Source organism: Mytilus trossulus, chromosome 1 (genome assembly GCF_036588685.1).
Source record: "Mytilus trossulus isolate FHL-02 chromosome 1, PNRI_Mtr1.1.1.hap1, whole genome shotgun sequence".
Taxonomy (NCBI): domain Eukaryota; kingdom Metazoa; phylum Mollusca; class Bivalvia; order Mytilida; family Mytilidae; genus Mytilus; species Mytilus trossulus.
Genome location: NC_086373.1, coordinates 74,672,348 through 74,696,739, shown reverse-complemented (window position 1 = coordinate 74,696,739; position 24,392 = coordinate 74,672,348). Strand labels below are relative to the sequence as shown.

Here is a 24,392-nt window from a genome sequence, read left to right as displayed (position 1 = left end):
TAATGGCAAACAATACTGTACATACCTGTTCTCTAACAATGGTGTTGGGAGATGTTATCTGTCTAACTAGTTCATGGGTTACTTCATGGAAGGATTTCTTTTGAGCAGCCAGTAATTCTTCATTCTCCTTACATTGCGTAATCTCTTGTGAACATTTGACTAACATGTTCTCCAGATTATGTTTGGCTAAGTCGACGGCCCCACTAGATACCTCTTTAGTAAGGTCCATCATAACAAACAACAAGGCTTTCAGGAATGAAAACTGGTGTTCCAGTACCCAGTTCAAGGCCATTCTCTCGTACATGAACTTAATAGCTAGACACCTTAAATTGAAGGTAAATGCAACTAATTTTAAAACACTGAATTAATGAATGATAAACAATCAAATTATTAAATATTGTTTTGAAAGACAATGTCAAACAGAGCAATGCATACCAAACTTATTAGGTTACTTTAGTATAAATTGCATGATGGTTTATATAGCTCTCATAAAAAACAATGTGACAAAATTTACATGTTGAGTTTTGAAAGTTTGTTTTTTGTGAAAATGGCTGCTGACATCTTTGAACATATGAAGGTTCAGAACCCAAATTACTGTTAAATATTACTGCAGAAACTGTTTTTACTTTCATTTACTTACCCTCCAACTTTAGCATACCAAGCTCTCTCATAACATAAGGAACACATTCTTTCTACTAAATAATCGAAGGTTGGTAACCTGCAGGCCTAGAAACAAACATATGTCAGCAGTTAATACTATAGTCAAATTGAGTTATCATACAACACCCAATCATTGTCAAATATTGACTTTCAAATTCACAAAAGGTGATGAAATTTTATCTGTGTAAAAAAATTGTGATAAAAATATAATAACAAGCAGATTTTCTTCCAAAATAGTAATCATATTTTTCCCCCCAGATATTAGCTTGAAATTTTTTCTGACACCAACTCTAACCTTTTCTTTAGACCCCAGTATAGTAGTGGCAGTATCTAGAATGAGGACAAGGGCCAGATTGCCTGGCTTACACAGCTCTTTCTCTTCATGTCCCATGATAACAGCCAGAGCATCAATCAAGATCTGTGTATCCATACCATGTAATTTGTTCTGCTTATCTCCAACAGGAAATGGACCTGAAATAGATATCCTCCTGTAAATAGTGTCCTCGTTTCAAAACTTTTTTCGATAGCAAATACAAAAGTATAGAAAAGCAAATAATTGCTGATTATTAATAAAAGCACTTTGATTTGTCAGATGATTGTAAGGTCGGCATGTCATGAATAAATAGTCCTATCCCTTATTTTCCATTAAAATAACAAAATAAATATGTCAATGACACAGCAACCCATATAGCATATGTGTATTAAAACTGCAGTTAAGTTTCAGACTTTTTAATGTGTGTCTTTGTGGACTTTTAAGTCTACCGAGTTTTAAAACATTTATTTCTCACTTCTTTTTTATATCTTGATTTGTACATCTTCCTTTGTTTTTTAATCTCTAATAAGAAACCAATAAATTATATATGTAAATCTATGTATGAGGATAGTAAGTACATTGCATACCTGTTTGCTGAGAGATAGATATCATAGTGTAATGTCTGACCATACAAGCCATGAATGGCAGTGCTGTCTGTCTTAGTTCCTTGATAGCAGCAGCAACTGTAAAAGAAACAAGTTAATGTAGAATGAAAGATACAATGCATATCTGTTTTCACTTCGAACTGGAATGGTCTTTTCTACTACAGAAAATATGCACATCTCCATTGCAGTGACATGCAAAGCATATCTAGTTACGTTCATAAAATATAATTTTTATTAATCATGTTCAAGGTTTTAAGTATTTTTGTATACCTCATTTGAATAACTCTTACAAGTTTTACACATCAAATTATCTTGAAAATTCATTTACTTCTCTATCTTTTTGACAAATCTATATTAACCCTTTCAACGCTACACCAAAAAATAGAAAAATGGCTGCTGCTGCTGCATTTTTTTTGTGTTCATTCATTAGAACAGTATATTCCTTTTCAGACTGCTGTATCTTTTTTATTAAATGAGATACAGAGAATAGCAGTGGCGGACGGCTTATGTCATCCAGCATATGCCGTGAATAGCGTTGAAAGGGTTTACAAAAAATCTTTGAATATATTTTAATGCTTTTGTATTTACCAAACATTCCAGTTAATGCCTGCTCATGGACTTTTCGGGAGTGGGAGTCTGGTGTTTTATACAATGGTCCAGTTTGAAGGGGAACCTCATTTTCTGTAAAACTGAAATAAAAGATAAACGTATCTGTATTCTAATAACATAATAGTAAATTTGTATTACATTATACTATCAAGATTACATTGAAAACTTGTATTACATTGCTTTATTTGTATTACATTGTTTTATATGTATTATGTTGTAAACTTGTATCACATTGCTTTTTTTATATTCAATTGTAAAACGTAAAATAAAAAAAATACTGAACTCCAATGACATTGATTGCCCTACCTTGTGTGAGTGAAGAGATAAGTCAGTGTTTGTTTGTCATCTTCCAGATTCATAACAGAAACAAGGAAACATTTAATAAGTTCCCAAGCTTGACGTCGTACAAAGTTCTCTGTTGTACTACATTTCAAGGCCGTCAATGCTGCATCTATAGCCTGAAAATATATGAAAATTATGTAACACTTTTACATATTCTAAATGAAATCACATATTTAGAAGTTCCATCTTACCCTTATTCATGTATATTTTGAATGCATGTACAGATATGTGTCATAAGAAAGTGTAATCGTATAGGAAGTATCTATGACCAATAACATAGCTGTGATATGCATAATCATATGACGCACGTCAAGCAAAAACAACCCTTATCGCATTTGACGTCGTTATCAGTAGTCAAAAAACAAATATGCTTAAGTTAAAAAAGAAATAGATACTCTTCGTCGTCTTTTATAATACATGTAGTTCGATATGTCGGCTCTTCCTGTAGTTATTTCTGCAGCCGGATTAGCACGTGTTATGTAGGAACATCTATATTGAAAAAATCGTCCATATGCTAGAAAGTAATATCAGGTTACCTTTTGTCAAGCACCAGAAGAAGAGTAAACTAGTAAATTGCAGCAAACTTAAAACGACGTTAAAGTGTATGAATCGTTACGTTACGTTACGTTGCATTTTACGTTAGAACACATTTTTATGGGTAACTAAAATAGAAATTTCTCAACTAGTTTTTCACCGACTGTTTCAAATTTTTTATATTGAGTTGGCATTAGTATTTTCTGTTTGATCAATAAAAAATCTGATAATTCATAATTTTTGCCATAAGGGTCGTTTTTGCTTGTCGGGCGTCATATGTATAACTTTGAAACTATACCTTTTCTACAGGAAGTGTTATAGGTGTTTTGGAGTCTTGGAAGTATATTGTAATACATGGACCAGCTGTTTCTTTGTCGTTATACTGAAGCTGGAAAGAAAAAAAATACAAAATAGGCATTTAATTTGCTGCAAATATATCTTTTAATTTTGTGAATAGGAATATAAAAATTGACTATCAGTATTTCAACAAAATTAACTATCAACATTCAATGATGCTAATAAAGAGTGCAACTTCAAATTTTCAAAATAATCTCATGCAAGCCAAACCACTAGCATTAAACAGTGCAACATTGTTTGTGGTTTTTTTTTTCATTTTCAAACAGTATTGTTGCAACAAGCAAAATGAGAACAAATAAAAATGCATTGAAAAATCTTTTTACCCATATTTGATTGTTTTGTTTTCTGTATCTGTACTTACCCTCTGTGGTTCTCGTAACATTTTTCTATTTCCACCACCAAATTTCCCCAATACTCTGAATGCTACATGAGCAATGTTATCTACTGGATTTCTCAACGTCTTCCATAATGCCTGCAAAATTATATTTTAAATCAGTAAACTTTTAGTCAAACCAATAAAATATGTTTGTATTAACTACAATGTAGTGAGTTTGGGCTAGGTATTTCTTATTCTTAGAGGCTTTTTACAGTTAATGACTTAACTTGATAACAATCAAGAATGTGTCCACAGTACACGGATACCCCATCTGCACTATCATTTTCTATATTCAGTGGACCATGAAAATGGAATAAAATCTCTAATTTGGCATTAAAATTAGAAAGATCATATCATAGGGAACATGTTTACTAAGTTTCAAATTGATTGGACTTCAACTTTATCAAAAACTACCTTGACCAAAAACTTTAAACATGAAGTGGGACGAACGGACGGAAGGACGCACAGACCAGAAAACATAATGCCCATAAATGGGGCATAAAAATAAATGACATGTCTATTCATTTCTTCCAATAATTTGCAAATGAACTAAAATATCTTTAAAGGTATTAATTATATATCTAGGTGACAATTAACACTAGCATCAAAATCAGAAATATTTCAAGAATGACGACTTGACTTAGGTAGAATCAGAATCAAAGTATCTTACCTGCATTAGTTCAGCCCTGACAGGTTGGATATGATCATAAAGGAAGTCTGGCTGTAAGTTATCTACACATAATTCTAATGTTCTCAAGCCCTACAATAATTAAAACAAAGTCATATTGATGGTACACATACAAATATTTTCAAACACTGTTTAAATGGATACAAAACTTGCTCAAAATACTACCAACTATAATGACATTCTATTCTGGTGTTGTAGATCTTTCAAGTTTAGGCCCACATATTACCAAACATAGTTGAGTCCTGAAATTTTTCAAACAATTTTTTTATTTATTTGCTTAGTCTTATAATGTTCATTTTTAGTAAATGTGAGATATATCATAAAGCTTCAGAGCTTAGAATGATGAAAAGCTGTTGTATTTCACTTTGATATACTTTTACACCACCCGATCTCTTTCATAAATAAAACTGAAATGTTATCCTGCAACATAGTTGCAAATACAACTATCATATTACCTGACTGACAAGAGTCTGTGATCCATTTAATGCTGATACAAGTGGATCCATTAACATTGGTAAGTAAGGTAAAAGGGAACTCAAACGGACAGGTACAGTCAAACAAAGCTCCACAAATAAATCTTTCATATGCTGTCTATGTAAACCACTCTGTAAACTGTTTAATCCTGAAATTTAAGTAATTAAAATTCAAGCATTGTTCAATTTCAAGTAAAACAAAACTCTGTATCTTATTTACTAAATAAAGTATCATTTTTCAAGTGATCTATATTTGAAGAAGTTACTATTTTCTATAGATTGAATGCTGAATTTGGCCCTAAAAAAATCATATATTCATGAAAAAACAAGGTTTCCTCAATCAACAAAAATCGATAACCATTAAAATAAATGAATCCAAAGTATTAGAATTTTTAAAAAAGCTTGATATATACATGTGTTGGCATATTTTATAAGTGCGTTCAGTATCACACATCTGTGAAAGAATTTTACTCTTATACTGTTTTTTTTTTAAATTAGACATCTTGTATAATAGAATATATCATGTAATCTTCTTGGCTTTAATAATTCTCACCTTGCAGTAGATTTGGAAGTAATGGTAGAAACTCCTGATACAAAAGGTCATGACTTCCTCCTCCTATTGACCTAAATAATGCCCTCAGTAACAGGAAATAATTGTATGGTTCCTTGGCACTCATAGCTAACTCCATAGATCTGTTTACTATGACATGCAGATGAGGCTGTAAATACAAATACAAACTCAAATTTTGATTTACAATCTGTTGAAAAATCTCTGAAAGTATTTTTTCAAATTTCATTTCTAAAAATAATTGATTTTTTTTAAAGTTAATATTGTAGTTTTATTCTCAACTTGCAAGTTTGCTGTTTTCTTGAAAATAAATGTCAATACAAAGAATGCTAGGTGTTTCTACAAAAATTAAGCTTTTGTATTTTTTCTTGCTAGAGATGCATTTCCTAAACTTAAATGCGGCCTTGTACTTCATGCACCTAATTCTTTCTTTTGATAAAAAAATCTTTATGAGGTTTTTGAATATATAAAAGAAAAACAAACTTCAAATACAAGACCAATCTTCTTGAATATCTCGAAAAATTGGCATGCAATCCTATCAGTGCAAAATTTCAACCTTTATGTTGTGCAAAAAATAAAAATAAATAATAACCAAATCATATACCTTCAGCATTTGTTCATTTTCTGCAGCAAATAATGAAACAGAACCAAACACCAGTTTGAACAACTTCAGATACAAGTTAGATCTGTCCATGTTAGCTGCAATACACAAGGGTATTATATTCATACAAATAAGTGATGAAACGGTAGGAAATTACAGAGGCACCATGGGCAAAGTTCTAAATACATGCATTTCATACAAGGTTACTGTTTTCATTTTATTTTGATTTTGCACCCTATAAACTTCAACAATGATGCATAGACAGCTATAAAAGGCCTCGAAATGACAAATGTAAAATAATTCACACCATTTACATACAAATAATGAATGAAAAACAAATATGTAACACAGAGACAAATGACAAAAAAGTCTGCAACAATTAATGTAAAATAAAGAAAACATATACTCATAAAACCTGCGTGTCATTTTTGACTCGCATTGTATACTTAGTATACCTTATATACTATATATTAACTTACATCCCATTTCTTCTAATCTTGCGAGTAAATAGTCCACCAGTATTGTAGCAAATGTTGGCGATGTTGTAGGATTGGCTAAGAATGAATTAGCTACTATCTGTAAAATATAATAAAATTATGAAGCATTGATGCTCATCTAAATAAAATGCAAAAATCATATACATATAAAAATAAGAAGAAATGGTATGACTGACAAATAGAAAACTCTCCACAAGAAACCAAATGATACAGAAATTAACAGCCATAGGTCAACGTATGGCCTTCAACAATGAGTAAAACCCAACCATTTCTATATACAAAAGATATATTTATTCTAAGTTATGTCGGTAAATCAAAGATGATTTAGATAATCATTTAAAATGGGTCTATCCCTGTACATTTCAGAATCATTTGTAACTGATTAATGTACATATATGTATTACTGATTTATCTGCATGGTATATATTACATCTATGACTATGAATAATAGTTCAAATACATTAACTTATTCTCTTCAGCATACCATACATTCATATGATCGATATGTAAATAAATTGCATACCTGTAGTGCATAATTATTATGGATTCTATCAACCATATACTGAAAGATAAAAATCAATAGTATAAGAAATTGTTTATTAATTAATATGGAAATCTGATTTCATTCTGGAATAAAATATGATCAAACAAAAAAATTCACTCAGTCTCAAAGCTGATCAGTAATTTCCTACACCTAATCTGAGCTTTGTATAATATATTTGTAATTTCTTCCTGTAATATCATTTTGTCTATTATTGTTTCTGAACTTATCAACCTAAGGTTATATTCAATTATTTTATATCATCAAATATTGGTTACATCAGTGTACAATTTATGCCTTTTTATTTATCATATTTACTTATAAAGTAAAGTAGTAGTAAAATTAAAAATCTTAAATAAAATCAATATCTGTTGGCCACTATAATGGTGAATATAAATCTCTGATTAATATAATTACCTCCACTGTTGTTGAAAATATTTCTTTGAATGTCTGAGTGTGCATCATGTTGAACTAAAATGAAACAACAAACATTGTGTTATATGTCAAATATCAACAAACACAACAAATACTATCTAAGACAAGTTCTTATTTCTGAAGTCTGGATCTATGGAAGTTTATTTGTAAAATATGTATTTTTGAAAGTGAAAGTAACTCAAAATTAATGACACATTTTTTGAATAAGACAATATAAAGTAACTCTGCAAAATGTTCGATAAGCTTGTCTCATGATCTGACTATACAGTGACCTCTTTGATATCAATGTTTAGTTATGATATTGTCAGTTTGCTGTCTCTCAAACAACTTTAAATTGTTCTTATTGTCTGAAATGGTTTTGCAATTTAAAAACTATTTTTTACTCTGGTTCAAGAATTCTTAAATATCATGTTTGTTTTTTTAATTGTTTATTTTTAATTATAATGACCAAAACATTTTCAATTTACTTCTCAAATACCATCAATACTTACCACCCCTGCGAAGTGTTCCAATACCTCTTTCTCTTCTTTAGTTCTTACACTCTGAACACTGAAATAGTATTAAATGCAGATTGTAGTGAGTCATCTACCACAAAATCTCTGACTTACATAAATTGTCAATGAAAAGCTTAAAGACTAGTTTTAAATGAAATAATCACTTGTCTAATATAAATTTAAAAAAAAATTGTATTTGTTTAGGAAATGACTTACACTGCTGGTCTGATGACAGCCTGCCCAGTGGGTGATACATTTATAGTATAGATGTCTAAGGCTTGAAGAGCATATTTCACAAGTCTTATGTAAACAAGTGTTTCTTTTGGCAAAAATTGCTTGGCTGGTATTGTTGTGGCTTCTGAAAGATAAAGGGTGTAAAAATTAGTTTTTTTTCTTACAAAACATAACAAAAACCAGATGCTCCGCAGGGCGTAGCTTTATACGACCGCAGAGGTTGAACCCTGAACGGTTGGGGCAAGTATGGACACAACATTCAAGCTGGATTCAGCTCTAAATTTGGATTGTGATTTAATAGTTGACACAGCATAGGTTTCTGACACAGAATGAATGTGTTCTAATGAACTTAAAATTTTTGTTTTCTCTTAGAGCAATTCACTATGCTGTTGAATATTAATCCTCTCAAAAAAATGTTTGAAGAAATTTTCTTTTTATTTATGAAATTTCAAATGAGAAAAATTGAACCCAATTTTTTAATCACATCCCCCTTTCCCTTATTCCAAAACTAATCTCAATTTAAATATTCTAATGGAGTTTGCAACAATAACTACTCATTTAAATACATCATAAAATATTAAGATGTAAAAAAACTGCTTGTTATCACTGAATGGTAAAGATTGTTTAAATTTATCAGTTGGTAGTAAAAGTGAATATACATTGTATATTGTATATAACAAAGATTTAAGTTGATTCTGGACAAAGAAAGATAACTCCAATTAAAAAAAATTCTTGCAATAAGATATTTTTGCTTACTATTCTGGACAAAGAAGATAACTCTAATTAAAAAAAAATTTGCTATTTCACAATATTGTGAAATTAGATATTTCTTGCCATTGCACAATACTGTGCAATTGAAAAGACTTGCTATTGCACAATACTTAATATAATAATTTTAGATCCTGATTTGGACCAACTTGAAAACTGGGCCCATAATAAAAAATCTAAGTACATGTTTAGATTCAGCATATCAAAGAGGCCCAAGAATTTAATTTTTGTTAAAATCAAACTTGGTTTAATTTTGGACCCTTTGGACCTTAATGTAGGCCAATTTGAAAACGGGACCAAAAATGAAGAATCTACATACACAGTTAGATTTGGCATATCAAAGAACCCCATTTATTCAATTTTTGATGAAATCAAATAAAGTTTAATTTTGGACCCAGATTTGGACCAACTTGAAAACTGGGCCAATAATCAAGAATCTAAGTACATTTTTAGATTCAACATATCAAAGAACCCAACCGATTCATTTTTTGTCAAAATCAAACTAAGTTTAATTTTGGACCCTTTGGACCTTAATGTGACCAATTTGAAAACATGACCAAAAGTTAAGAATCTACATACACAGTTAGATTCTGCATATCAAAGAACCCAAATTATTCAATTTTGATGAAATCAAACAAAGTTTAATTTTGGACCCTTTGGGCCCCTTTTTCCTAAACTGTTGGGACCCAAACTCCCAAAATCAATACCAACCTTCCTTTTATGGTCATAAACCTTGTGTTTAAATTTCATAGATTTCTATTTACTTATAATAATGTTATGGTGCGAAAACCAAGAAAAATGCTTATTTGGGTCCCTTTTTGGTCCCTAATTCCTAAACTGTTGGGACCTAAACTCCCAAAATCAATACCAATCTTCCTTTTGTGGTCATAAACATTGTGTTTAAATTTCATTGATTTCTATTTACTTAAACTACAGTAATTGTGCAAAAACCAAGAATAATGCTTATTTGGGCCCTTTTTTGGCCCCTAATTCCTAAACTGTTGTAACCAAAACTCCTGGAATCAATCCCAACCTTTCTTTTGTGGTCATAAACCTTGTGTCAAAATTTCATAGATTTCCATTAACTTAAACTAAAGTTATAGTGCGAAAACCAAGAAAATGCTTATTTGGGCCCTTTTTGGCCCCTAATTCCTAAACTGTTGGGACCAAAACTCCCAAAATCAATACCAACCTTCCTTTTATGGTCATAAACCTTGTGTTTAAATTTCATAGATTTCTATTCACTTTTACTAAAGTTAGAGTGCGAAAACTAAAAGTATTCGGACGACGACGACGACGACGACGACGACGACGACGACGACGCCAACGTGATAGCAATATACGACGAAAATTTTTTCAAAATTTGCGGTCGTATAACAATGGACATTACAGAGAAAGAGTGCAGACTTAAATTAATTTATTATGCACTGCCAACTTAGTTGATTATTACTTCAAATCAAAATCTCATTTATTATATTTAATTATTTTAATCTATATATCCTACCTGTTCCAGTGGCTTTACATGAGACAATGCCCCAGGTTATAGTTTTAACTCCACACACTAATGTCTTGACTAGACTTCTACAGTCATTAACAGTATAGGTACTGGTCTGCCCTGGGGTAATACCAAATCTGTTGGTAGATTTATCTGGCCACACCTTGTCATCTTTATCTTTAGAGGAGGGATCATTCAACAGAGAGGAAGGTAGTTTATTGTCCAGTACTGTGTCAGGTGAAGGCTGTTTCTGTGGTTCTAGTACTGGTTTGGTGTCCACTTTAGTGTCCACTTTGGAATCAAATGTTGAGGTCTGGGTAGTCTGGGGTTGTTGTTTACTGTAAATATAATTTAATCATTGAGAAATGACATTATTTGCGAATAATTAAATTTTGGAGGTATCACATCTTCTGTTGGCTGACATTGTTATGTTTATCAGCTCATAGACATAATTTTGTCAAGTGACTGTGACTTAATCAACATTTATTCATGGCTTACTCCGGTTTAAAATTAAATTTAGAATAAAGTTTTAAGAAATGACTAATATTGTTTCTGTCTATTCCAAAATAACAAAAACAAAAAAAATGTGGTGCACCCTTAAAAGGAACCTGCTACGCTTATTATTCAGTGTGCACCACAATTTGGATGTTATTTCTTCATAGAAAGAAAAAATATTACAATGATTTATTCATTGTAACTTTTTATATAACAATTCTGAACCAGATGCTTCGCAGGGCGTAGCTTTATACGACCGCAGAGGTTGAACCCTGAACGGTTGGGGCAAGTATGGACACAACATTCAAGCTGGATTCAGCTCTAAATTTGGATTGTGATTAAATAGTTGACACAGCATAGGTTTCTGACACAGAATGAATGTGTTCTAATGAACTTAAAATTTTTGTTTTCTCTTAGAGCAATTCACTATGCTGTTCAATATTAATCCTCTGAAAATAATTTTTGAAGAAATTTTCTTTTTATTTATGAAATTTCAAATGAGAAAAATTGAACCCAATTTTTTAATCACATCCCCCTTTCCCTTATTCCAAAACTAATCTCAATTGAAATATTCTAATGGAGTTTGCAACAATAACTACTCATTTAAATACATCATAAAATAAACTGTAAATAAAATGTAAAAAAACTGCTTGATATCACTGAATGGTAAAGATTATTTAAATTTATCAGTTGGTAATAAAAAGTGAATATACATTGTATATTGTATATAACAAAGATTTAAGTTGATTCTGGACAAAGAAAGATAACTCCAATTAAAAAAAAATTCTTGCAATAAGATATTTCTTGCTTACTATTTTGGACAAAGAAAGATAACTCTAATTAAAAAAAAATTTGCTATTTCACAATATTGTGAAATTAGATATTTCTTGCCATTGCACAATACAGTGCAATTGAAAAGACTTGCTATTCCACAATACTTAATATAATAATTTTAGATCCTGATTTGGACCAACTTGAAAACTGGGCCCATAATCAAAAATCTAAGTACATGTTTAGATTCAGCATATCAAAGAGGCCCAAGAATTTAATTTTTGTTAAAATCAAACTTAGTTTAATTTTGGACTCTTTGGACCTTAATGTAGGCCAATTTGAAAACGGGACCAAAAATGAAGAATCTACATACACAGTTAAGATTTGGCATATCAAAGAACCCCATTTATTCAATTTTTGATGAAATCAAAAAAGTTTAATTTTGGACCCCGATTTGGGCCAACTTGAAAACTGGGCCAATAATAAAAAATCTAAGTTCATTTTTAGATTCAGCATATCAAAGAACCCCAAGGATTCAATTTTTGTTAAAATCAAACTAAGTTTAATTTTGGACCCTTTGGACCTTAATGTAGACCAATTTGAAAACGGGACCAAAAGTTAAGAATCTACATACACAGTTAGATTCGGCATATCAAAGAACCCCAATTATTCAATTTTGATGAAATCAAACAAAGTTTAATTTTGGACCCTTTGGGCCCCTTTTTCCTAAACTGTTGGGACCAAAACTCCCAAAATCAATACCAACTTTCCTTTTATGGTCATTAACCTTGTGTTTAAATTTCATAGATTTCTATTTACTTATACTAACGTTATGGTGCAAAAACCAAGAAAAATGCTTATTTGGGTCCCTTTTTGGCCCCTAATTCCTAAACTGTTTGGACCTAAACTCCCAAAATCAATACCAATCTTCCTTTTGTGTTCATAAACATTATATTTAAATTTCATTCATTTCTATTTACTTTAACTTAAGTTATTGTGCGAAAACCCAGAATAATGCTTATTTGGGCCCTTTTCTGGCCCCTAATTCCTAAACTGTTAAAACCAAAACTCCCAAAATCAATCCCAACCTTTCTTTTGTGGTCATCAACCTTGTGTCAAAATTTCATAGATTTCTATTAACTTAAACTAAAGTTATAGTGCGAAAACCAAGAAAATGCTTATTTGGGCCCTTTTTGGCCCCTTATTCCTAAAATGTTGGGACCAAAACTCCCAAAATCAATACCAACCTTCCTTTCATGGTCATAAACCTTGTGTTAAAATTTCATAGATTTCTATTCACTTTTACTAAAGTTAGAGTGCGAAAACTAAAAGTATTCGGACGACGACGACGACGACGACGACTGACGACGACGACGACGCCAACGTGATAGCAATATACGACGAAAATTTTTTCAAAATTTGCGGTCGTATAAAAACTGTTTTTTAATTTTTCTCCCTCCCCCCCTTTTTTTTATAGTAAAAATTGGATAAATAAAATAATCAACAGATACTAATGTAGTACTTACCATTTCTGAAGAATCTGTGGAAGCTGTATTTTAGCTATTGACTTAAATTTGAGTACAAAGACTTCTAACATTCTCATTAGCAATTCTCTACCCTGAAATAAAAAGAAGATATCACTGAAATGCACAGTAATAAAAATTATATTATAGAGGGAAAATGAACATGAAAACTTCAAACAGTTATCATTTATTTGACTTGGATAAACTATATGTATTGGGAGGTTTTTACATGTAATTAAAAAAGTTTGAAAATAAAACATAAAGTATAAAGACGTATTTATAACTACTCACATTTCCATTGTCTTGTTCACTCTTAGCCCGGATACATTCCACTAAGTTAAGTAAGAGTTTACATGACATGGTCTGTATACTACTGGGTAAGGAATCATCGTGGACATTCTTAGAGAACAAATTTACAGCCAGAGACAAATTACTGAGTGGTAGTGATTGTCTAACATGATGTACTAAGTCTGCTAATGTACTGTAAGCTAGTGGTCTGTAATATAAGGGAACAAAGCATGTAGTTTTATAAAACATTAACCTCAAAACATTTAAATCAAAAACAATAATCAGTCAGAAAATGTTGTGATGATTAGGAAACGATTCTGCATATAAAAAGTTATTGACTTAAGATAGCTATAAATGTTACAACATATCTTCTAAAAGCATTTTGAAGTAATTTTGGGGACTTATATAGCTTGCTGTTTGGTGTCAGTCAGGGCATCTTGTTGAAGGCCTATAGTTGTTTTCTTTTTATAAATTGTGTCTTGGATGGAGAGTTTCTCATTGGCACTCACACCACATCTTCTTAATTCTATTCATTAATTACGAAAAATAACGTGTGATACTTCAAATTTTAACAAAACTGATTTAATTTTCTAGCTGATCAGTTTACTATTCAAACTATAATTGATACCTTAGTGATTCATATGTGGTCCAGCCAGTTCCAATAAGCACATTCTCATCAAATAGCTGATCTATACAGGTTACAAATTCTGAAAGCAAAAATAAAGAGATACATGTACCAATTTGTTTGGTTTAATTCCTTCATTGGGATTTCTTAATTACACTGACACAGTATTTTGGATTCATCATTATTTCATAATTCTTCATATTTCAGTTATGTATATTATACAAAATATCATACTTACTATTGCGTAAATCTGTAGCTAATATATGTCTGGCTGCAATTAGTAATTCTTTGCGCAAATGTGCCACTTCCTGTGGACAAAATGTTAACAATCCCAGCAGGCCTTTCACCATCTGCGCTGAGTGAGTTTGAACTTGTTCCTGAAGGAAATATTATCTTAGTTTAAAACAAAACATTATGTTTGTTACTTTTCTTCAGTTCCTATTTTAATCTCTAGAGTACATGCCCTTAGTTGTTATCTATCATATTTGTTTATTCTTAACTCATAAATCAGGCATATGTTGGTTTTTTTTTATGATAGAGCATGTCAGCCCTTATAAAACTGTGGATTTTTGTCTGTTCTTGATGACTGAAAAAAGACCTATAGTTGCTTACATCTAAATCATTTGTTCTCTAGTGAAGAGTTATCTCATAGGCAATCATTCTCAAATTGTTATGAAAGTTTTAATGATTTTCTTCATGTTTATAACTTTTATTGCAAGGACAACTACAATAAAATTTAACCTCTTAGCTCTGGCGAATAGTAAAATATTTACAGAAATTTAATCTTCTTGATTTTCTTTCTTGTCTTGAATGTATCTCTTTACTTTTGTTATGTATCTCAGTAATACTATCTAAATTTTATAACTACCTGGTATATTCTGATAATGTAGGCTAAGAAGGATAAAGTTTTAATCTGAGCAGCTATGAAATCAACAAATATCTCCTTGTTGAAGGATGGACTAGCCCTGTAAAAAATAATAAAAAAAAAATCTTTTTAAAATAAACATATTTGTCTTGTACATAATAATTGCTTCAGAGGAGGTGGTTTGAAAATTGAATAGAGACAATAGACAAGACAAAAATGAGCTATTTGTGTTTTGGTAGATTTGGCCTCTGATGATGAATTGACATTGTGCAATTGTTGCAATTTAAAATCCGAAATTAACAAATTGGAAAAGTGAAATCAATTTTTTTCACCTAAATATAATAACATATTGAACCTTGATACTTCAAAATAAATTGTTTAATCCATTTGAGTTCAATACAAAGTAACAACAGCTTTAAATCTAGATATTTTGGCAACATTTTTTTGAAAATAATAATAAAAGTTTCAATCAGAAGAAAAGGATGCAGGAACTGTGGATCAATTATTATTTGTTGGGTTCAAATTTTTGAGGATTTTATGGGTACAAATGAACCAACAAATAAAACTTTTTTTAAAGACTTGAATGCAGTCCGTTATGAAACCACAAAAGTAAATATCCATAAAAAATCATTTTTTCCTAAAACTATGAAAATTCGTACAAAAGGACATAAATAAAGAACTGTGAGATTCTGTACAAATCATGATGTAACTTACCTTTGAACAGCAGATGGTTGTAAGATAATTGTATTCATGATTAGTGGAATGAATTCTGCGACTTCTTGGTGAACATTAGGTTTATATAACTGATACATTAACACAACAATTATAGGCAGCTCTGCTAACACTTTCAGAGACAAAGTTCCTTTGGGGATTATGTTGTACTGAAATAATATAATACAAGTTGTGAGCATCAAATGTATTTGCATTAAATGCATCTGTTTTAAATGAAATCATGTTCTTTTTAAAACCACAAATAATAATAGCTAAAGAAGAAGAGTTATGTCATAAGGATTTTAAAACCCAGAATATTTAAAATATGTATTCATTTTTTCCAAATATACATGTACATGTAATTCGTATATGTCTCAAAAACAGTTGGATATCTGGATCATCATTCCACCAGCAAATTATAAATGAAAGCAATGACACATATGTATGGCAAGCACTGTGGCTGATAGAGTCCCATTGTTGCTCCATTTGTTCCTAATTTCTTTTTGCTATTATCAATCATGAAGAATTTAAAGAATTTGTTCATGTAGAGTTTTCAAAATCTCAACAATAATAACAAACTTACAGAGATATTTTGATTGTCAGCGTTTTTCTTGTCTGTGAGTATTGTAGTTGTAGTAAAAGTCTCCTGTAATAACTGGTCCACATTTATCTCTGTAACATCTTTTACTTTAATTTGATTCCTTGGTTCAAATATTTTTGGTAAATGGTTTGGTAAACCATTGTATATATTTTTAACAAACTGCAAAAAGTCCTTGATCTGAAAAACAAAATGACTCCGTTATATGTGCATGCTTACATCTATGTGATTTATCATTTAGTGAGTAGCTTTCCCATACCACATCTCCTTATGCGTATACGCTTTATATTTCTAACTAACAATCGTCATCTGAAATCTATTATATTGGCACTTGGATATCAATTTGCCATTAGACAAAAATATTCCTTTATAAGTTTGGTTATCACTAACATTTAAAATTATCTTAGCACACTTTTTGTCACTTACAAAACTTGGAATTAAATGTGTGAATTCTCATTCAGACCTTGATGGCAAAACATTCTTTACTTTACATAATGCTTGATTTAAAGAATGAAGAATATTTCATGCAAAATCCTTAACAAAATAAAAATATTCAGTACCTTAACATTGAACAATTAGGATTAAAATGATCTTTATACTTACAGAAATAAAATGCTGGAATAAAATAAATAGAGAAAAATAAACCATACTTACAAAATATTAACAGAATTTTATCATAAATAAAATTGCTTTTGATAGGGTGTCATCTTGAATGTACAGACACTTGCAATAACCTTATTCTACATGGTTATACAGAGGCGGATTTAGAGGGTTTTGCAAGGGGGCTCTGGCCCCCCTTTTTTGGAAAAAAATTGATTGATTAATTAAGGAATCACAGTAGCATGACTGGAGCAAGCCCCCTCTTAGGCAGTTAGCTGACCTCACCCTTATGAAAATTATCCTCCACTGTTATAAAGTTGTAATTTATCTATTGAAATATTACCATTGAGACAATAATTACCACCATAAATCTCCTAACGATAGTATACTTACCTCTTCATTATACTGAGGTCTGTACTGTTTATGTAATTCTATAATAATTCTCAGACATACTATCACATTTTCTTCATTCTCAATCTAAAAAGTACAATGCATTCAATCAGAAAACATTCAACATAAAATAATGAGAATATAATGTAGTGAAACATCATTCCTATATATCTATTGTTTCTGTGATGTTGACAACCAATGCAAATTTTAACTTAAGTCACTTACATAAACAGTATTCTTTTACATGGGAGAAAATTTTAAAATAAAACATATATAGATACATTTTTGTACTATATTTATCCACACGAGACAGTTAAATTTTCAAATTCAAAACAAAAGGCTCATTGAGCATTTTAAATATTTAAGAGAGTGTTGAGAGTGAATAAATTTAAGATTGCAAGATTTGGTGGAGGAATCTGTTTCTCTAATGATTTTTAAATGTAATGTAGACAAAATCGCATCTTCTTATTTTCATATTAAAGATAACACTTATAGAACAAAATGACAAAGAGTATAGCAATCAACTGTAAAAGAAAGCACAATGCTAAGTACTTTTTTCATATGTTAAAAAGCTTAAGAATATTGAATTTTACCTTTAGCAGTTTGAACATTAGAGATAAAATCTGTTGTACATATTTCTTCAAATGCTCATTACTTGGTATACGATGAATGATTTCCAGCATCAGCTTCCGTAATTGCTAAAATAAATGGAACGTATAAGTTATAGTGTTTTAAAAGAAATTTTACAATAAACTTAAATTCAAAGTATGAGAAAGATGAAACTAGTTTACAGATTTAATAAGAAATTTTTGAAAGTCTCATAGCTAATAGAAAAGATAGTTTCATCCAAATTGGTAAAGGCATTTTGAGCTATCTTACATGATGCTGATAGATTGAAAGACGGATGGACAGACAACGGTATAACATTTCACATTCTGTAAACGGGGGAATAAAAAATCAAATCTTATACTTATTCTCTAAGGACAAACTTTGGTTAAAAATGTTCTGGCGGTTTCAGGACAAATTTTTTATTATGGCAAAAAACTCATGCCAAGTGATGACATTAGCTAACACAGCCCATAGTGCCAGGCAGGTGAGCTAAATTCAAGTCTTTAACATATTATATGTTATTACCCTAAGCAGGTCCAAGAACTTCTGACAGAGAATATCTTTTAAAGTCTTCTTTTCCTTTTGGCATAAAATTAAATAGAGATGTACTCAAGAAGAAAACCTTAACTTGTTAAACTAAATTCTGTTTTCAAAATTCTTATTGTAATAACCATTGGAATAATACATACTTAAAACAATGATTGTGTAAATTGATTTAAAAACATTTAAAAGAACTTTAGTGACATTAAACATAATTCTCTGTATAATTTAGAGGCTTTTTTAAATTTAATTGTATACACTTGTCTCCTCAATACAAATTTCTAAATATAATCGCAGAGTAAAAAAACAGATTTTTTTAGGAAACATGTTATGGGCCTAAAAAAATACTGACACCTGAAACCATCATATTCTATTTTAAATGTAAACTAGTTGTACTCACATAACTTGATTTCTTTAAGCTAGATTTACCTGCATGTTCTGTTCAGCAATGAATTGAGGTTCTCCATCATCCAGGATTTTGAGGAATACTTTCAAGGCATCACATAAGAACTGTGGGTACTGGGGTGATTGTACAACACTCTGTCAATTTTAAAAGCAATTATGATTAACTATTTGAAAGATCTCGCAGCAGATTAAATCTACAGTAATCTCTGAACAACTGTATGACAAAACACTGTGTACCACTATAAATATATATTTTCACTTTAACAATAACAATTGTACTGTGGGTTTTTTTATGTTTTCCCTGCTAAAATGGATAAAATAGTTTCAACTTAAATTTTAAGTGCATTCTATATAATTACAAAAAGCTACTATAAAAAATAATGTTTCAATTAGATAAATAAATAATATATGCAGGAAAATGTATAGTTACCTCAAAGTTTTCACTTAACTCCTGTGCAGCTTTCAGCTTTTTCTCAACAACTTAAAATACAAAATTTATAGATTATATAAGGCCACATCCATTTCATTTCTCGATCTTGACTCATACTGTTGTAAAAAGGGGAAAGAGCAAGAGAATATCTAATTTTAAGTTTTTTCTTTTGATTTCTCAGGGGCAAACAAGTTTTTCTTCCAGCAAGTGACAATTTATTTTTTAAATGTTAAAACAAAATGTATGGAAAAATCATATTCAAGTAAGCTGCATTGTTTTATATGTAAATTAGTCTAACCTAAGCAAGTTTAAGTCAAATAGTATAAAGTTTTGTGTGATTTTTATGAAACAAACTAATTCTTTAATGAACTTAAAATTAATGGAGTTTTAAATGAAATACAGTGTACTTTGAGGGCAATTAAGGCCCAAAGTCCACATGCATTCTCCTTTATAAATAAACTTGATAAAAGTAATATGTAATAAGGTATTATTCTACAGATCAAAACTTGATCACAGGAACATCATTATTAATGTAAAGTAATGTGTATGAAATAAAGTATCATTGGACAGATCCATTTAGTATCACAGGTAGTCAGATCTTATCAGACTAATCTACATGTGACCTCTACTCCAGAGAGGAGATCATCAGTCAATATTATAATCATTCTACCTCTTACAACACCATACTATTAAAGAAAGAATTTTGTTTATGTTTTTTTTTTTTTTAAATATTTCATTCATTCCTACATATAACACAATAGCAAGTTATAGGGGTCTAAGTCTTTATTTTATGTAACTCAAGTTTAGAAAATTTTAGAAGTTTTGAATGAAATCAGGTCCAGGCCAACAAGGCCCCAAATCATACATGTATTATGTTTTCTCCTTTTAAGCTATACCAGACGACAGGGACATTAATATTATTTTTAAAGTTACCAGTACATGTATTGAAGTATTATCAGGATTATTGGACAAATCTATATATGTACAATTGTAACAGAGGTAGTCAGATCTTATCAGACTAATCTACATGTGACCTCTACTCCAGAGAGGAGATCATCAGTCAATATTGTAATCATCCTACCTCTTACAACACCTCATTATTAACCTAAGAATCTTGTCTGGGTTTTTAATTCATTTCGTAGCATGGTTCATATATTTATCATGTTTATGACAATAGCTATTTCTATGGTCCATGTTAAAAAGACTTCATAAATTAGTGATAAATAAATATAAGCCTAAAAATTATGCAAATAAATCGTACATTGTGATTCAAAAAAATCTATACAGTATTGCCTTTATTGCAGATAAAAGATCTTGTATTATAAGTTACATGTAGATGCAAATCATTCGAAAAGAATTTGATTTTGTTAAAATAAGCCATACTTCCTGGTGTGGGGTCAGCAATCAATGCCACATAGGATTTAAATGTGGTTAGCTGGGCAGTCAAATCATGTGGACTTAATGGGGATTGCAGCATCTTGATAAGCCTTTATCTGAAAATGTAAAAGCATAAAAATCATTAATGTTTTCCTATAAAATTAAACATTTCTGCATTGTCCAACAATCAAAGAAAGACTTCAATTACAAACAGAAAAGTCTTCATTGAAGATTTGAATTGCATTGTTATCTGAATTGGACAGCTGCATAGTTTTGCATATACATCTAGGTAGATTACTTATGTATCAACCAGCATCAGACACTGTTTTTAATTATCTCCTTTTACAGATCATTTTGATATTTTTTGACATTTTCCAACATAGAATGGCCTTTAAGTTTTACATGTAACTTATTATTTTAACTTGTCTTCTCTAGCAAGTTGCCTGAAATCAACTTTTCTAATTACTGAATTCACTTGCCTGAATCAAAGTGCAATATGGACCATAATTTGGTATTCGGCCTTTGGTTTCTTTTTGTATCCTTTTTTATAAGTTCTAAAATTTTAACTTTTATTTTGTGGGTTGTGTTGGTGTTCGAATAGTATGAATGGAACAATTGAGTTTTTTTCGAGAAAAAATTAATACATTTTGATTCACCGTTTACGTGACATGAAACCAAACAGGAAACCAATCTTTATTTTCTTTATTTTGCACAATATAATTCAAAAGGCATAAATAAACACCATTACTAGTATTACTTGCTTCATGTTAATATTTAAAATCTATTTTCAATGTTATATTAAAGTTTTTTTTAAACCTGACAGGAAACCATAAGAAACCGAAAGCATTTTTTTAGTTTTTATTTTATTGCAAAATCTGCTTAAAATAATCTGAACAGTTTACTTTTTTTCTTAAAATCCATCTTAAATGTAACAGTATTATAAAACTCCTAAATATGTGCTTGTTTTGAATACAATTAGTACAATTTATTCAGAATTTTCCATATTTTCTTCATTGATACAGGATACCATAATCGTTGTATCTTGATGTTTAAGCCAAAAAAATGTATTTATATTTGGTTTTGATATTCCAGTTATATACAATTTATTCCAAATCATTGACAATGTAACATTCTTTAAATCCAGTAAAGAAATTTTTTTTTAACTTGGAATTAAAATCTTTAAAATAGGCACAATGTGATACTTGTGACCTGTACACCATCTATATGGTTTCCACATTTTAACCTACTTTAGTGGGCTAAAATCAATAAAGTACTTCCTTTCAAGTCATGCATGGTAAAAGTTTACTTCTCCTTTGACAAGTTTATTGTGTTTCTGATAAGTGTTTGCAGAACATGAATAAAAAATATTACTGTGGATTCATTAATTTTTGTTGGATACCAATTTTCGTGGGTTTCGTGGTTACAGGTGAACCACGAAATCAAATGTCCAACGAATATTATATTTTCAATAGGTTTTATATACAGAGATTGGCAAAACCACGAAAACAAATATCCATGAATATGCAAGTTTTCGGCGATCCACGAAAATTGATACCCACGAAAATAAATGAATCCACAGTAATTAAAAACTGTGACAAAGATTCCAACTTTGTACATTCCAAGTGTAACGGTATATTAACATGTATTTTTTATTAAATTATATTTATTCACCTAAAATATCCAGTAATATTTACTGCTGAAGTTAAATCAATCCAACGAGCATTGGTACAATGATAAGAGACGTAATTTCGATTGATTTTTCCAAGGACTCTTCACGTCATTATCAGGAAACGTCTGTCAAATATGAAATCGATTTTGTCAAGTCATTGGGCATTTATTTTCACACAGGATCGTATGTAACATTATGCACATAGGAAAAATAACAGACCACCGGCGCAATCTCTTTGACAATAGTATTTTCCTCTTTTAAACAAGACGAAACAAGTCTACAGATTATGTTTGCTAACATCCCGTTGGAAACAAAAACAATGTTTAGACCTAGTATTTCGTACATCCAGCCCTAATGGCGTTATCACATGTTAGTCACATGTTTCACGTATGACCGGAAATGATTAGAACTTAAGGACAAAAACAATTTTAATAAATAACTGGACTTCTGTTTCGTGTGAAATGTAACGCATAACGATAACGTAATTTTCTTACTTAATTATTACGAAGATCAAAACAAGAATATAAATCATCTCGGATTAACCTGTTTGAACATCTCGCGAGAGTTCATATTTGCATATTGTTTTTAAGAATTCTATTACAACAAAGCAGATTACATCATCTAAAAATTGCATTACGAAATCGGACACAAAAATCACGCCCACTGTTCTTACATCTGCTACATAAATACTTATAGTTCTCGGCATTTTCTTCTCACTATTCTTATTGGTCGATGTTCTTTGTTATTTGAAAGCAAAAGTTACGAATTTGCCGGTGACGATTATCTATAAATCAGTCAGCGTTATGGTCTAAGGAAGCAAAAAGTAACGCGAGAAACAACACAAAAATACGGTTGTAGAATCTTTGAAATTCATTAATTTTAAATTTTTTCTAGGGAAGAGTAGCATACACTTGTATGTTGATAAAAATAATGGCATCTTTAGATGTAGTTACAACTTTTCTTAAATACAGTAATTCACATTTTATCACTTTTCTATAGTTATAGGAAACGGAGCCCAATAGCAAATTATGGTCCATATCTTAAATATTGTACAAACTTTAGACTTCTACCATATCTGATAAAGGTTAATCCAGGAAAGTTAGTGCTTTGAATGTAAGAAATATTATATACAATGTCTGTGTGGCATGTGAATTACATTTGTACTACTATCTTTAGGGTTCTCTTTTAGGCACATTCATGCATCAGGAAATTATCACAGACATCCTTGAACGCTCTATGTAGATCTTACTAATCATCAGGAAATTATCACAGACATCCTTGAACGCTCTATGTAGATCTTACTAATTTTTTGGACTCCAACACATTCAAATAAGCGAAAACTAAATGAAGATGGGGGAAAAAACGATAAAAATACACACCTTCTTACAAATGTAAATGATTATATGTTCTTATGAAAATGAAGAATTTTAGACCCACACCTATTGTATGAATACATCAAGGAGTTGATGAATGAAAAACAAATATCATATTCAGTGAGAATCCTTAAACCCACTAACAGCACATGTAATTTCTCATGTCAGACCAGACCCTTCTTGTTTTCACGCACAATCATTTGACTTTCTTGTGCCACATTTTCAAAAAAATCAGCCTATCTCTGATACACTGAGACCAGAATTATGAATACTGACATGAATTAACTAACTTTACTATAATTGTCCGTTTATAAATTTAGAAATTATTAAGAAACTAAAGTTTCAACTCCCTCAGGCAAAGTTGGCTTTAGATGAATTTGGCTATTTATTTTTGGGTGTTTTTAACATATGGCTCTTCAACGGTCTCTGTACTCGTGCATCTTCCGGTTTGGAATGTTTGGCTACAAGCATTCCTGATGAATGTAAATCCAGAAAAGCACTTTGGATGCACAATTTTTTTAAATCTGTTGTTT

The 24,392-nt window shown here is 30.5% G+C and overlaps 1 protein-coding gene across 5 annotated transcripts in view; it reads right to left on the bottom strand.

Moving 5' to 3' along the window:
* The window catches only part of LOC134685081 (transformation/transcription domain-associated protein-like), a 70,686-nt gene that overhangs the window by 45,899 nt on the left and 395 nt on the right, over window positions 1–24,392 (bottom strand). For all 5 annotated transcript variants that reach the window (XM_063544494.1, XM_063544504.1, XM_063544523.1 and 2 more), the window contains exons 2-31: window positions 20,824–20,933; window positions 19,441–19,490; window positions 19,035–19,145; window positions 18,050–18,154; window positions 17,460–17,543; window positions 16,452–16,646; window positions 15,872–16,038; window positions 15,161–15,257; window positions 14,531–14,669; window positions 14,296–14,374; window positions 13,671–13,875; window positions 13,383–13,474; window positions 10,600–10,928; window positions 8,310–8,451; window positions 8,091–8,148; window positions 7,582–7,635; window positions 7,147–7,185; window positions 6,606–6,702; window positions 6,130–6,224; window positions 5,511–5,676; window positions 4,940–5,106; window positions 4,467–4,556; window positions 3,782–3,892; window positions 3,362–3,451; window positions 2,494–2,645; window positions 2,167–2,267; window positions 1,561–1,656; window positions 956–1,131; window positions 641–726; window positions 26–323 (exon numbers count right to left, since the gene is read on the bottom strand). In XM_063544494.1, coding sequence (XP_063400564.1) covers window positions 26–323; window positions 641–726; window positions 956–1,131; window positions 1,561–1,656; window positions 2,167–2,267; window positions 2,494–2,645; window positions 3,362–3,451; window positions 3,782–3,892; window positions 4,467–4,556; window positions 4,940–5,106; window positions 5,511–5,676; window positions 6,130–6,224; window positions 6,606–6,702; window positions 7,147–7,185; window positions 7,582–7,635; window positions 8,091–8,148; window positions 8,310–8,451; window positions 10,600–10,928; window positions 13,383–13,474; window positions 13,671–13,875; window positions 14,296–14,374; window positions 14,531–14,669; window positions 15,161–15,257; window positions 15,872–16,038; window positions 16,452–16,646; window positions 17,460–17,543; window positions 18,050–18,154; window positions 19,035–19,145; window positions 19,441–19,490; window positions 20,824–20,917 — 3,765 coding nt within the window. In that variant the 5' untranslated portion in view covers window positions 20,918–20,933. The remainder of the gene's footprint in view (window positions 1–25; window positions 324–640; window positions 727–955; window positions 1,132–1,560; window positions 1,657–2,166; window positions 2,268–2,493; window positions 2,646–3,361; window positions 3,452–3,781; window positions 3,893–4,466; window positions 4,557–4,939; window positions 5,107–5,510; window positions 5,677–6,129; window positions 6,225–6,605; window positions 6,703–7,146; window positions 7,186–7,581; window positions 7,636–8,090; window positions 8,149–8,309; window positions 8,452–10,599; window positions 10,929–13,382; window positions 13,475–13,670; window positions 13,876–14,295; window positions 14,375–14,530; window positions 14,670–15,160; window positions 15,258–15,871; window positions 16,039–16,451; window positions 16,647–17,459; window positions 17,544–18,049; window positions 18,155–19,034; window positions 19,146–19,440; window positions 19,491–20,823; window positions 20,934–24,392) is intronic.